A 15,410-nucleotide genomic window follows, 5' to 3' on the forward strand; every position below is an offset into this window, starting at 1 on the left:
TCAGGGAATCAAACCGGCAACTTTTTAGTCCCAAAGCTGCTTCTCTAGCCATTAGGCCATGGCTTATGATATTGGACAGTAAGAATAAAACTGAAGTAGTGTTCACTTGCCCTTATGAGTGAACTCACTTGAAAAAAATTCAGTGATGCTCTTTTTGTTTCAAAGAACGAGTGTGGTGGATTAAAAATAAATAAGGAAGAAATTTCATTCCGAACTATATTTAACTTTTTAGCTTTACAGATATCCTGATCCTGAGCCATGACTCAATCTATCCCTCTCTCTGAGCAACAATAAAGAAGGGGCCTTTGGCAAAAATAAATAAACAAATAAATAAAATTAGATAAAAACCTTTACATGACCATGATTAAATCATGAGAATTAGATTGTAGATAAGAAATATTTGTTGCACAGACCAGTGAATATATGTACAATATGTACAATATTTTTTCTAGAGATCTAGACACACTAAGAAGCTTCAATAAGCATGTACAGAAGTCAAAGATGTACTTCCACACTGTCTGTCATTCATAAATGAGACTGGCCAATGAATTAATTTCAACTTAAAAAGTGAATTCAGACACTTAAGGAAGTGCTCCCATTCAGGGAAATACATCAGATTGTTTTGTTGGCATGTTGCTGCTTATATTATGTGCAGGTGCATAACAGGTAACACAGGAATGGGGAGGTTACAGTTTCTGCGTGCTTGAAAAAAATTCAGTGATGCTCTTTTTGTTTCAAAGAATGAGTGTGGTGTATTAAAAATAAATAAGGAAGAAATTTCATTCCGGCTCTTACTAACTACTAGTAAGAGTCAACAAGGAAGAAAGTTCTGTTGCATTTAAAGACACATGACATCAAGACTTAGAAGACTACCTGAAAGAAGAGGAGACACAAGATCATGGAGAATAATTTGTGGAAAGTTCTGTGTGTTGTATGCGCTCAACTCCTTAGTGCTACAGGTACGTGTCAAGGAAGCACTGATTCTGATGAATATTATATTTAATCTCTGAAATGTTCAACATATTACAACTAAGGCAAGACCCTACAGGTAAAGAGAAACAACATCCATCATTACTTTAAGACATGAAGTGTCTTTTAATTAATAAAAATAAAGAAAAAACATTGAGTTAGAAGGCATCCAAACTTTTGACTGGTACTGTATCTTGTGCAAAAGGTTTTTAAAAAAGTGTGCCAGAGGTAGTAAAGCAGAGGAAAATATAATATAATATAATATAATATAATATAATATAATATAATATAATATAATATAATATAATATAATATAATATAATATAATAAACATACATGTAGTAAATACAGATGTATGTTTAGTAAAATATGTGGTATAAATAATAAATGTAGCATAACATAATACAGCATAAATACTGTATTTTTATACTGTCAGAAATAGGTGTATAGTAGGAGTCCATTTCTGTCCCTAAGGTACAATCTACACTAATGTGCACGCTAGGGCTCATTATTGGACTTCAAGGTAACTATGTGTACCTTTTAAGGGCTGAAAAGGTACATATACAGTGGTGCTTGAAAGTTTGTGAATCCTTTAGAATTTTCTATATTTCTGCATAAATATGACCTAAAATATCATCAGATTTTCACACAAGTCCTAAAAGTAGATAAAAAGAACCCAGTTAAACAAATGAGACAAAAATATCATACTTGGCCACTTATTTATTGAGGAAAATGATCCAATATTACATATCTGTGAGTGGCAAAAGTATGTGAACCTCTAGGATTAGCATTTAATTTGAAGGTGAAATTAGAGTCAGGTGTTTTCAATCAATGGGATGACAATCAGGTGTGAGTGGGCACCCTGTTTTATTTAAAGAACAGGGATCTATCAAAGTCTGATCTTCACAACACATGGTTGTGGAAGTGTATCATGGCACGAACAAAGGAGATTTCTGAGGACCTCAGAAAAAGCATTGTTGATGCTCATCAGGCTGGAAAAGGTGAAAAAACCATCTCTAAAGAGTTTGGACTCCACCAATCCACAGTCAGACAGATTGTGTATAAATGGAAGAAATTCAAGACCATTGTTACCCTCCCCAGGAGTGGTCGACCAACAAAGATCACTCCAAGAGCAAGGCATCTAATAGTCGCCGAGTTCATAAAGGACCCCAGGGTAACTTCTAAGCAACTGAAGGCCTCTCTCACATTGGCTAATGTTAATGTTCATGAGTCCACCATCAGGAGAACACTGAACAACAATGGTGTGCATGGCAGGGTTGCAAGGAGAAAGCCACTGCTCTCTATAAAGAACATTGCTGCTCGTCTGCAGTTTGCTAAAGATCACGTGGACAATCCAGAAGGCTATTGGAAAAAATGTTTTGTGGATGGATGAGATGAAAATAGAATATTTGGTTTAAATGAGAAGTGTTATGTTTGGAGAAAGGAAAACACTGCATTCCAGCATAAGAACCTTATCCCATCTGTGAAACATGGTGGTGGTAGTATCACGGTTTGGACTTGTTTTGCTGCATCTGGTCCAGGACGGCTTGCCATCGTTGATGGAACAATGAATTCTGAATTATACCAGCAAATTCTCAAGGAAAATGTCAGGACATCTGTCCATGAACTGAATCTCAAAAGAAGGTGGTTCATGCAGCAAGACAACAACCCTAAGCACACAAGTCGTTCTACCAAAGAATGGTTAAAGAAGAATAAAGTTAATGTTTTGGAATGGCCAAGTCAAAGCCCTGATCTTAATCCATTCGAAATGTTGTGGAAGGACCTGAAGCAAGCAGTTCATGTGAGGAAACCCACCAAGATCCCAGAGTTGAAGCTGTTCTGTACGGAGGAATGGGCTAAAATTCCTCCAAGCTGGTGTGCAGGACTGATCAACAGTTACTGCAAACGTTTAGTTGCAGTTATTGCTGCACAAGGGGCTCACACCAGATACTGAAAGCAAAGGTTCACATACTTTTGCCACTCACAGATATGCAATATTGGATCATTTTCTTCAATAAATAAATGACCAAGTACAATATTTTTTGTCTCATTTGTTTAACTGGGTTCTCTTTATCTACTTTTAGGACTCGTGTGAAAATCTGATGATGTTTTAGGTCATATTTATGCAGAAATATAGAAAATTCTAAAGGGTTCACAAACTTTCAAGCACCACTGTATGTTCCCAATCGGTATATAAAGGGTACAAATAAGTACCTTAAAGATTACTACCTCAGTGATGAGCTGTTGTACCCCTAAAGGTACAATAATGTACTTTGTTTTCTGAGAGTGTATAGAAATATAATATATACAGATGAATAATAAAAGTAGTATAAACATATGGACAAGATATGTTTGTATATGAAGAGTATGTGTTTACTTTTTCCTGGATATTTGAGGTGATTTGGGGGTGCAGCCCTTGAGATGAATCCTCATCCAGGCAATCCGCACCCAGACTGCCTGAGGGAAGAAGCTCCTTCTGAGCTTCTTGGTTTTGGTTCTCAGGCTACAGTACCTTTTGCCTGACCTCAGCACTGAGAACAGGCCCTGGTCCGGGTGACTGAGGTTCTTACTGTAACTATCTTCTTTGCCCTGGTTCTGCACTGCTGTGCGTAAATGTCTTGCAGGGCAGGGAGACAGTGTTTTGTGGCTCTCTCAGCTGAGTGCACCTCCCTGGATAGCGCTTTGTGGTCCTGCTCTGGTGGCATTGCCAAACCATATTGTGACGTTACCAGCCAGGAGGCTCTCAATGGTGGCCATCTAAAGCATCCTGAGCACTTGTGGGGAGAGCCTGAACCTGGCCACGAGGCCATGGTAATATACAGTGGCATGCAAAGTTTGGGCACCCTTACTGAAAATGTCTGTTACTGTGAATATTTAAGTGAGCAGAAGATGAACTGATCACCAAAAGGCATAAAGGTAAAGATCACACATTTCTTTTCAGTGTTTTCTGCAAGATTTGTGTATTATTTTTGTTTTGTACAATTGGAGAGTGAAAAAAGAAAAGGAACACCATGCAAAAGTTTGGGCACCCCAATACATTTGAGTTCTCAGGTAACTTTTACCAAGGTTCCAGACCTTAATTAGCTTATTGAGCTGTGGCTTGTTCAAATTCTTCATTAGGAAAGGTCAGATGATGCAAATTTCAAAGCTGTCAAGTTTGAGGAGCTGACTCCTCAAACTTGTCCCTAAAATCAACAGCCATGGGCTCCTCTAAGCAACTCCCTCACATTCTGAATAATAAAATAATTGATGCTCACAAAGCAGGAGAAGGCTACAAGAACATAGCAAAGTTTTTTCAGGTAGCCGTTTCCTCAGATTGTAATGTTATTAAGAAATGGCAGTTAACAGAAACAGTGAAGATCAAGGTGAGGTCTGAAAGATGAAAAAAACTTTCTGAAAGAACTGCTCGTTGGATTGCTAGAAAGGCAAATAAAAACCCCTGTTTGACTACAAAAGACCTTCAGAAAGATTGAGCAGACCCTGGAGTGGTGGTGCACTGTTCTACTATGCAGCGACATCTGAACAAATATGACCTTCATGGAAGAGTCATCAGAAGAAAACCTTTCCTGCATCCTAGCCACAAAATTCATCATCTGAAGTTTGCAAATGAACATCTAAGCAAGCCTGATGCATTTTGGAAACAAGCCCTGTGGACAGATGAAATCAAAATATAACTTTTTGGCTACAATGTGCAAAGGTATGTTTGGAGAAAAAAAGGGTGCCAAATTCCAGGAAAAGAACACCTCTCCAACTCTGAAGCATGGGTGTGGATTGATCATGCTTTGGGGTTGTGTTGCAGCCAGTGGCACAGGGCACATTTCATTGGTCGAGGGAAGAATGGATTCGAATAAATACCAGCAAATTCTGGAAGCAAACATCACACCATCTGTAAAAAAGTTGAAGTTAAAAAGAGGATGGGTCCTACAATAAGATGATGATCCAAAACACACCTCAAAATCTACAATGGAATACCTCAAGAGGCACAAGCTGAAGGTTTTGCCCTGGCCCTCACAATCCCCTGACCTAAACATCATTGAAAATCTGTGGATAGATCTCAAAAGAGCAGTGCATGCAAGACAGCCCAAGAAACCTGTAGAACTGGAAGCCTTTTGCAAGGACGAATATGTGAAAATCCCCTAGGAAAGAACTGAAAGATTATTAGCTGGCTACAAAAAGTGTTTACAAGCTGTGATACTTGCCGAAGGGGGTGTTACTAGGTACTAACCATGCAGGGTGCTCAAAAATTTGCTTCGGGCTCTTTTCCTTTTTTGTCATTTTGAAAATATAAAAGATGAAAATTAAAAATTGTTTTTGCTTAAAATATAAAGGGAATGAGTCATCTTTAACTTTATGCCTTTTGGAGATCATTTCATCTTCAACTTGCTTAACTGTTCATAGTAACAGCAATTTTGACCAGGAGTGCCCAAACTTTTGCATACCACTCGTCTCCTCTGATGGCGCCACGTGGGTGGCAGCCTGTCACAACAGCCCTTATTCTTTCCTCTGCTTAAGTCTGTTTTCTAGGACTTTCCGTGTTTTTTTTTTATATTTTGCATTTTTAAGTCGGAGACGTGCGGTTATGAATACACAACTTTTGAGACTAGTGATATGCCTGTTGCTCTTTCTGGGACTTTTTAATGTTATATCAGCAGGCCCATTCGGTCATGACTCCATTGTTTACGAACGAGAACAGTTGCTAGCACTGCACAGCACAAAGGTGCTCCCCTGGGATAGATTTATGATCCCAGTGGTAGGGGGGCTTGCGATATATGTGAACAACAAATGGTGTAACCCATATCACGTTAGAGTTAAAGAACAATGCTGCACCCCAAACATTGAAGTTCTAGCAGTTAGTATCAGACCTTTTCAAATTTCAAGAGAATTTACGCATGTTATTGTCATAGCTGTGTGTATATTCCCCCGTCAGCCTGTGACTTTCTACTCACTGTAGTATCCCGGTTACAAAAATCTCACCCTCAAGCCCTCCTCCTCATCTCTGGGGACTTTAACCATGCCCCTTTGACAGCCACTCTCCCTACATTTACACAGTATGTAGACTGTAAAACGAGGGATGATAGAACTTTGGACTTATGCTAACATTAAGGAAGCATATAGAGCATTACCCCTTTCCCCATTGGGTTGTTCAGACCACAATCTTGTCCATCTTCTCCCTGACTACATACCCTTAGTGAAAAGACAACCACCAACATATAGATACCGTATGTGAGGAAATAGACTAAAGATAACTCTGAGATTTTAAGAGACTGTTTTGAGAAGACAGAATGGGAAGTTCTGTGCAATCCTGATGATGAGGAAAATGGCAATATTACACATTGTGCTACAGACTATATGAAGTTTTATATGGACATTGTAGCTCCCTTAAAAAAAGTGAAATGCTTTGCAAATAATAAGCCCTGGGTTACCCCTGAACTGAAGGCCCTACTCACTGAGAAAAAGAGGGTGTTTAAATCTGGAGACAAAGAGGAATTGAGGAGAGTACAGAAAGAGTTAAAAGGGGTAATAAGGAAGGGGAAAGACACCTACAAGAGGAAGCTTGAGGAGTGCCTCCAGAGGAAAAATGCAAGGGAGGTTTGGAGGGGCCTGAAAGCGATCTCTGGCCATGGCAAAGATAAGGGAAAGGGCCCAGAGGCAGGTGATAAGCAGTGGGCAAATACATTAAATCTGTATTTTAACCGCTTTGATGTCGCCACCCTCACTACCATCCATGGCCCTGCTTACCAAAGCCCACTCCCCCTCCCCCCTCTATCCATTATTAGCCCCTCATCGTCATCAGCAGAGCCTCTCTCTTTTAACTCCATTACCCTCCAATCCTCATCTGGGCAGTCAGAGCATCCCCCTGTCTCTTCAGTAACTAGCGATGTCATCACAGGTCTACCTCCCCTTAGTCTCTCCATTACTGATGAGCAGGTGAGAGCAGAGCTTAAGACGTTGAAGATGAGGAAGGCTACTGGTCCTGATGGCATTAGCTCCAGGCCGCTCAGAGACTGTGCAGATCAACTTTGCAGGGTCTTCATGCACATTTTTAATCTGAGCCTAAGGCTGGGGAAAGTTCCAACGCTGTGGAAGACATCCTGCATAGTCCCTGTCTCCAAGACAACGCATCCTAGGGAGCCCAACCATTTCAGGCCAGTAGCCCTGACATCACATCTAATGAAGACCTTGGAGAGGACTGTTCTAAACCATCTGCGATACCTAGTGAATGGTGAGCTGGATCCCCTCCAGTTTGCATATCACCAGGGTGTTGGTGTGGAGGATGCAATCATCTTGCTTCACCACAGGTCACTCTCCCACCTGGAGAATACGGGATGTTCTGTGAGAATCATGTTTTTTGACTTTTCTAGTGCTTTTAATACAATCCAACCAGCACTGCTGAAGGCCAAACTGGAAGGAGCAGGGGTCAACTGCCATCTGACTACATGGATCTCTGACTACCTTACAAACAGGCCACAGTATGTGAAACTGCATGACTGTGAGTCTGAGGTGGTGGTCTGCAGTACAGGGGCTCCACAGGGTACAGTACTGTCCCCCTTTCTCTTCACCCTTTATACATCAGATTTCAGATACAACACACATACCTGCCATCTCCAGAAATTCTCTGATGACTAACAGAGGGGAATGATGGGGAATACAGGGAGGTCATTGCCAATTTTGTTGAATGGTGTGACAAGAACCATCTTCAGTTGAACACTGGGAAGACAAAGGAGATGGTGGTGGACTTTCGCCGGAAGGCGCCATCCCCTGTACCAGTGTGCATTCAGGGGGAGAACATTGAATTTGTGTTAGTCTATAAATACCTTGGCGTCCACCTGAATAACAAACTGGATTGGTCACACAACACTGATGCCCTGTATAAGAAGGGACAGAGTCGCCTCCACCTATTGAGGAGACTGAGGTCCTTTGGTGTGTGCAGGTCACTACTAAAGACGTTCTACGATACAGTAGTGGCGTCAGTAGTGTTCTATGCCATTATCTGTTGGGGCAGTGGTAGCACAGAGAGGGACAGGAAAAGACTGAACAAGTTGGTCAGGACTGCAGGCTCTGTTCTTGGGGGCTCCCTGGACACAGTTGAGGTGGTTGGTGAGAGAAGGATGTTGGATAAGCTGGCATCCATTATGGCCAACTCCTCTCACCCCCTTTATCAGACAGTGACTGCACTTAGCAGTTCTTTTAGTAGTAGACTACTTCATCCAGCGTGTAAAAGGGAATGCTATCGTAGGTCTTTTATTCCATCTGCTATTAGATTGTATAACACTGCTGTTATGAAATACTGTACTGCTATATATTAGGCTTTTTATCAGGCTTTTTACGATGGATGTGACTGTGTATGTATATCATGTCTCATGTTCAACTGTGCATATCATATCTCTGGTTGTGTATATCATATTTATATTGGATATATCATAAGCCAGGATCTACTACATGCAGGGGGATGCATGTAGTAATCCAAAATGTGTAAATTATTGATTTATTAATCGATTTATTTATTGTTTTCATCTTTTACTACTTTTTTAGGTAGTAGTTCTATATATTTTTATCCTTATCTTTGTCTGATCTATTCTTTGGCTGCTGGGATTAAATAAAGTTTTATCTTATCTTATCTTAGGCACTGCCATGCCGTCACTGTAAGATTGTCTCAATGGTTTGTCCATGAAAGGTCCTCAGTGAGCTGGACACCAAGTTATTTGAAGCTCCTCACCCTGTCCACTGGTTATTTGCTTAATTGTAATCTTGTAATAAAGAATATTAGATAAATCAAACCAGAATTGACATATTCATTTGAGAAGATGTCATTTTTGCAGTGTCTCATACCTTTAACATACACTTAAGACAGGAAGGTCGCGACTGAAGGAAAACTTCCAGACATTTCAGACATTTGAACTGATCTGGAGCTTCTTTCCTCTTTTCAGTTTGGCTTGTTCACAATTCTTATCAGATATTTCAATGTTTTGGTTGAAGCAATAATATCCTCAATCTTAAACATATCTTGTAATACACGTTTCTCTGGATTTAAAAAAAATATATAATCTGCATGTTGTCTTATGCTGTGTTTAGAAATCAAAAATACAGTGGAAAAGCTTTCTGACATTGTTGATGTTGTATAAAGCATTGCGTTTCTCTCTTTCTTTTCCATTAGGCTCACTTGGCCAGCTGGATGGTAAGTTCTTGATTCAAACAACATTACAATAGTGCTTTGTTTCGAAAACAAAGAGTACATAAATTTACCGGATTGTTAACTAACAGGTTTGCAATGACATGGTATCTGAGTGAACCCAAGTGAGCTGCTTTCTTTTGCTTTCTCTCTGGTAGATAAGAGACCCAGAGGAGGGCTAAAAAAAATGATTTCAGCTCACAGCAAACGTTCACTGATTGCAACACCCTCTTTCACCAGATTTTAACATCAGCCTTTAATTCACTCTAAAATAAACTATAGACAGCTTTACCCTGACAGAAAAGTCACATGAACTTTGTATGTTAATAATCATTATTCACATCATATTTCTATAAGCAAAAGCACAACTTTATTCATCACACACTTGTGAAATTTTCCTCTCTGCATTTAACCCATCTGAAGCAGTGAACACACACATACCCAGAAAAGTGGGCAGCCATGCTAACAGTGCCCAGGGAGCAGTTGGGAGTTAGTTGCCTCACTCAAGGGCACCTCAGCCCAAGGCCATCCCATATTAACCTAACCACATATCCTTGGACTGTGGGGGAAACCAGAGCACCCAGAGGAAACCCACACAGACATGGGGAGAACATGCAAACTCCACACAGAAAGGCTTTCACCAGCCGCTGGGTTTGAACCCAGAACCTTCTTGCTGTGATGTGCCTGTGCTAACCGCTACACCACTGTGCCATCCGTGTATTCCAGTGCGTGTGACACCCCCCCCCACACTTTATTCATTTTCATATGTAAAAATGTATTGTGATGAACAATTGTATGTATATTTTTCATATACAGTGTTCTCAGAATTTACTTATGTTTGGTTTGTGATTTAACCCCTCAACTCATTTATTTTCACGTTATGTCTTAACATGTGGATTTATTTATCCTGTTATCATATTATTCCATTTGTCACACATTATTCAAAACCTCCCTCTTTTCTACCAGTGTGTGGTCGACCTCCACTGAACACCAAGATTGTGGGTGGTGATGATGCTCCTGCCGGTGCTTGGCCTTGGCAGGTTAGCGTTCAGACAGAAGGCCACCATTTCTGTGGTGGCAGCCTGATCAATAAGAACTGGGTCTTATCAGCTGCTCACTGTTTCCAAAGGTATATAAGGAGTTATGCTTGAGAAAGTCTAAAATAACCACACAATAAGAATATGCGTTTTCATAGAGTACAACACATAAGATACAGTTGTGGTCAGAAGTTTACATACAGTGACATGAATGTCATCATGGATATGAATATCATGGCAATATTTGGGCTTTCAGTAATTTCTTTGAACTGTTCTTTTTCTGTGGCAGAATGTACAGTATACATTGTTAATAAAAAAAAAACACTAGAATTTGGTGCACAAGTTTTAATTTTCTTTGGATTTTCTGAAATCAACACACGGGTCAAAATTATACATACAGGGTCAATAATTACATACAGCACACCTAATATTTGGGTAAAATGTCTCTTTGCAAGATTCACCTTGACCAAACATTTTTATTTACCATGAACAAGCTTCTGGCAGAATTCTGGTTGGATATTTCACAACTCTTCATGGTAGAACTGGTAGTGTTCAATTAAATTTTTTTTCTTCTCTTGGCATGGACTCAACTTATAAGTACGGTCCATATATATATTCAATAGGGTTGAAGTCAGGACTTATTTTAAGCTTAATGTTAGCCTGCTTTATCCTCCACAACCAGCTCTGATGCATGTTCAGGTTCATTGTCCTGTTGTAACTCCCATGTCCCAAGTTGTGTTCAAGTTTCTGATGGTTTATGCTGAAGAATTCTGAGGTAGTCCTCCTTCTTCATTATTCCATCCACTTTGTGCTATGAACCAGTTCTACTGGCAGCAAAACAGCCCCAGAGCAAGATGATCCTACCACCACCACCAGTTGGTACAGTGTCCCTCTGTACATGGTGGTCATTGTGGCCAAACAACTCAATTTTTGTCTCATCTGACCATACAGCTATACTCCAGAAGGATTTTTTCTTTGTCTGTGTGGTCAGCTTCAAACTTCAGTTAAGCTTGAAGGTGTCAATTTTGGAGCAGGGGGTCATTTTTTGGATAGCAGTCTCTTAGTCCGTGGTGATCTCAACTGTAGACAGTAATCCATCAGCTTCCAGTTTATGGCAGGGTTGTGCCATGGTGGTTCCTGACCATCCAAACCAATTTCCTTTCAGCTGAGGGTGACAGTTTGGGTTTTCTTGAAGCAAAGTAGCTTGGCAAAGTGACTACACCTCACAATAACTTGGATAGAATTGTTTGAACTGATCTTGGAATCTGCAATTTAGAAATGGCTCCAAGAGACATTCCAGAGTTGTGTATATCTGCGATCCTCTTTCTCAGATCTGCACTGAGCTCCTTGGACTTTCCCATTTTACTATGTTGGTCAAGCCAATGAGTGCTGTAAACAAACCCCTTTTATGAAGGCACGGAGAAGCTACCAGCTGTAGTCAATCAATCACTAACAGGAAGTTAAGAGACCTCAGCCTTGGCAAGATAAGAGACATTTTGGAAGTTTTTTGGAAGCACCTCTAAATTAATAATGTGAGTGTATGTAAAATTTTTTTACCCTGTATATGTAATTTTGACCCTGTGTTGATTTCAGAAAACCCAAAGAAAATTAAAACTTGTACACCAAATTCTAGTGTTTTTTTAATTAAAGATGTATGCTGTACAATCATTCTGCCACAGAAAAAAAACAGTTCAAAGAAATTATTGAAAGCCCAAAGATTGCCATGACAGTCATATCCAAGATGACATTCATGTCACTGTATGTAAACTTCTGACCACAACTATATCTCATACTTTACTGTCAGCAGGTTATTACTGTTTGTTGTAAATATAAAACATTAGGAAATAAGGGATGAGGAGTGACAAATTAGGAAATAAAATAAATAAATAACTTGGTCTCAATGTCTCTTCCTTTTACTTCCAGTATTACTGCAGGTGACATCACAATCTTTCTAGGAATGGAGAGCCTGGAGGGCACGAACCCGAATATGCAGAAAAAAACTGTTCTTAAGATTATCAACCACGAAAACTATAACAGTACCACAATTAACAATGATATTGCACTCGTCCAGCTCTCCTCTTCAGTAACCTTCAATAATTATGTCATGCCGGTGTGCCTTGCAGCAAGCAACAGCTTTTTTCCTGGTGGTTCTAATGTCTGGGTCACAGGATGGGGTCGCATTAGTTCTGATGGTGAGTGACACATAGTCACACAAAGCAGGCTGCAATGTTTAATTAGTTTATTTCAATGTATCAAGTTTATTTGAAAATAAAATCTGGAAAGAAATTACTCATTCCTTGTTTTGGAACATCCTTCCCTGCTGAAAAATCCAATTTAGTTTGACCAGCCCAAACAATCCAAACCAGTCCACCATCTTTACCTGTTTCTGAACTACTGCTACAAATGCAACATCACAGAAAAGTTCAAGAACATAATACAACACTGAGGCAATTAGAAAAACTCAAACACTTATTAAATTACTCATGTAATAAAGAAGCTAGAAAATACTTATCAGCCAGGCAAAGAGGATATAGAGGATATACAATTTGATTGGCTTGGCCTGTGTTTTTGTTGCTGGTAGATGGTCAGACCAAGCTGGATTTTTGAGCAGTGTTATTGAGCAGTGATTTTTGAGCTTTTTGCTTTATGCAGAAGCATGCTGGTAAAACTCAATCATGTGTGTTCACAGAGAGTCTGCCCTCCCCTAAAACCCTGCAGGAGGCGCAGGTGTCGGTTGTCAGTAGGACTGACTGTGCAAAAGCATATGGATCTGGTTCTATCACAGACAATATGATTTGTGCTGCTGAGGGAGAAAAAAGCGCATGCAACGTAAGAAATCTAAAACCTGCCATATTAATTTGGGACATGGTACAATGCTATGTGGTGGAAGAGCAGACATGTAGTAGATAACAGCGTGTTATCCATGCAGGGTGATTCTGGAGGTCCACTGGTGCTCAAGTGCAATGGAACCTGGGTTCAGGCTGGGATTGTGAGCTTTGGCAAGAAATGCGGTTCAGCTGTTTTTCCTACTGTGTATGCCAGAGTGTCTCAGTACCAAGACTGGATCAACCGCCAGATCAACAGCAATCAACCGGGATTTGTTACATCAACCTGCAGTCGTGGCTCCCCCAATCACTTCCTTTCAAGAAACCTGATCCTTTCTTTCTCCATAATCCCCTTCCTTCTCTCCCTCTCTATCTTCCAATGATTATAGTCAAATTAAACAAAGTACAAATGAAAGGAGTAAGGTAAAATTATAAGTCTATGATCCATGTCTTCCAGAAGATACATACTTACAGTGGTGCTTGAAAGTTTGTGAACCCTTTAGAATTTTCTACATTTCTGCATAAATATGACCTAAAACAACATCAGATTTTCACACAAGTCCCAAAATTAAATAAAGAGAATCCAATTAAACAAATGAGACAAAATATTGTACTTGGTCATTTATTTATTGAGGAAAATGATCCAATATTACATATGTGAGTTGCAAAAGTATGTGAACCTCTCGAATTAGCAGTTACCGTAATTTGAAGGTGAAATTAGAGTCAGGTGTTTTCAATATATGGGATAATCAGGTGTGAGTGGGCACCCTGTTTTATTTAAAGAACAGGGATCTATCAAAGTCTGATCTTCACAACATATGGTTGTGGAAGTGTATTATGGCATGAACAAAAGAGATTTCTGAGGACCTCAGAAAAAGCGTTGTTGATGCTCATCAGGCTGGAAAAGGTTACAAAACCATCTGTAAAGAGTTTGGACTCCACCAATCCACAGTCAGACAGATTGGGTACAAGTGGAGGAAATTCAAGACCATGGTTACCCTCCCCAGGAGTGGTCGACCAACAAAGATCACTCCAAGAGCAAGGCATGTAATAGTCAGTGAGGTCACAAAGGACCCCAGGGTAACTTCTAAGCAACTGAAGGCCTCTCTCACATTGGCTAAATGTTAATGTTCATGAGTCCACCATCAGGAGAACACTAAACAACAATCGTGTGCATGGCAGGGTTGCAAGGAGAAAGCCACTGCTCTCCAAAAAGAACATTGCTGCTCATCTGCAGTTTGCTAAAAGATCATGTGGACAAGCCAGAAGGCTATTGGAAAAATGTTTTGTGGACAGATGAGACCAAAATAGAACTTTTTGGTTTAAATGAGAAGCGTCATGTTTGGAGAAAGGAAAAAACACTGCATTCCAGCATAGGAACCTTATCCCATCTGTGAAACATGGTGGTGGTAGTATCATGGTTTGGGCCTGTTTTGCTGCATCTGGGCCAGGACGGCTTGCCATCATTGATGGAACAATGAATTCTAAATTATACCAGCGAATTCTAAAGGAAAAATGTCAGGACATCTATACATGAACTGAATCTCAAGAGAAGGTGGGTCACAGACTTCCGGTGAGGCGAGACACCAGCATGACCGCATAGCTTTTGGCTCTGCTCAGCTACCGTATCCCTATGCCATAGCCACATAACTGAACTAAACTTCATTAAAATAGTTTCACAAAGTGCTATTAACAAATGTCACAAGACCTGAAGCAAAATCCTTCTCGCTCATCAAGACACCCAAAAAAAAAAAGAACTCGATAGAAGACAAGATGGAGGCCCAAGACCATAATGCGAGCTTAGCCACACCTGACCACACCAAAACTGAACTTGCCAGCATCAAAAGTATCTTGCAAGGAATAGCGGCAGATGTGTGCAGCATGAAAACAAGCCTGGAAACACTACAAACCATTGTGGAGCAACTTGGAGCATGGATGACGGAGGCAGAAGCCAGGATTTCGGATCTAGAGGACGCCAACAACAGCCGAGAGGCTAGCATAGACTCCGCTATATTAAACTTGAAAAAGCTCCAGGATAAAGTTACATACTTAGAAGATGCAGGGAGACAGAATAACGTTTGTGTGACAGGCATTCCTGAAAATGCAGAGAAACAGGATTTATGTGGTTTTGTACTTACAATACTAACTGAAAAACTGGACCTTGACGTGGATGTGGGTTTTGAGCTGGAACAAGTTCATCGTGTAGGTCCGAAGCGTGACGATGGTCGCAGCCATCATATCTTGGCCTGCTTCTTGAGATTCAGCACCAGGGAAACAGTTCTTCAGGCTGCCCGCGAGAAGAGGAGAATTGAATGGCAAGGCAACAGGATCTCTTTCTTCCAGGATCTTTCTCAAGACATGCTTCAGCAGCGTAGGAAGTTTGACACAGTGAATAAACAGTTCCAAGAG

The 15,410-nt window shown here is 40.3% G+C and overlaps 1 protein-coding gene across 1 annotated transcript; it reads left to right on the forward strand.

Annotated features, from left to right (window-relative positions):
• The first annotated feature begins 718 nt into the window (after window positions 1–718).
• LOC132868733 (chymotrypsinogen A-like) lies at window positions 719–13,597 on the forward strand. The gene is made up of 6 exons (XM_060901855.1): window positions 719–959; window positions 9,125–9,145; window positions 10,106–10,268; window positions 12,100–12,368; window positions 12,866–13,005; window positions 13,106–13,597. Exons 1-6 carry the CDS (start codon window positions 899–901, stop codon window positions 13,382–13,384), a joined length of 933 nt encoding a protein of 310 aa, XP_060757838.1. The 5' UTR covers window positions 719–898; the 3' UTR covers window positions 13,385–13,597.
• The last annotated feature ends 1,813 nt before the right edge of the window (window positions 13,598–15,410 follow it).

Source organism: Neoarius graeffei, chromosome 20 (assembly GCF_027579695.1).
Source record: "Neoarius graeffei isolate fNeoGra1 chromosome 20, fNeoGra1.pri, whole genome shotgun sequence".
Classification (NCBI taxonomy): domain Eukaryota; kingdom Metazoa; phylum Chordata; class Actinopteri; order Siluriformes; family Ariidae; genus Neoarius; species Neoarius graeffei.

What these genes read in the sequence shown, in the direction of transcription:
- LOC132868733 (XM_060901855.1), top strand. Translation starts at nt 899, where the DNA reads ATGGAGAATAATTTGTGGAAAGTTCTGTGTGTTGTATGCGCTCAACTC. An exon ending in TCAACTCCTTAGTGCTACAG is followed by an intron (nt 960 to 9,124) that starts GTACGTGTCAAG and finishes CTTTTCCATTAG; the next exon opens with GCTCACTTGGCCAGCTGGAT. An exon ending in GAGAAAAAAGCGCATGCAAC is followed by an intron (nt 13,006 to 13,105) that starts GTAAGAAATCTA and finishes TTATCCATGCAG; the next exon opens with GGTGATTCTGGAGGTCCACT.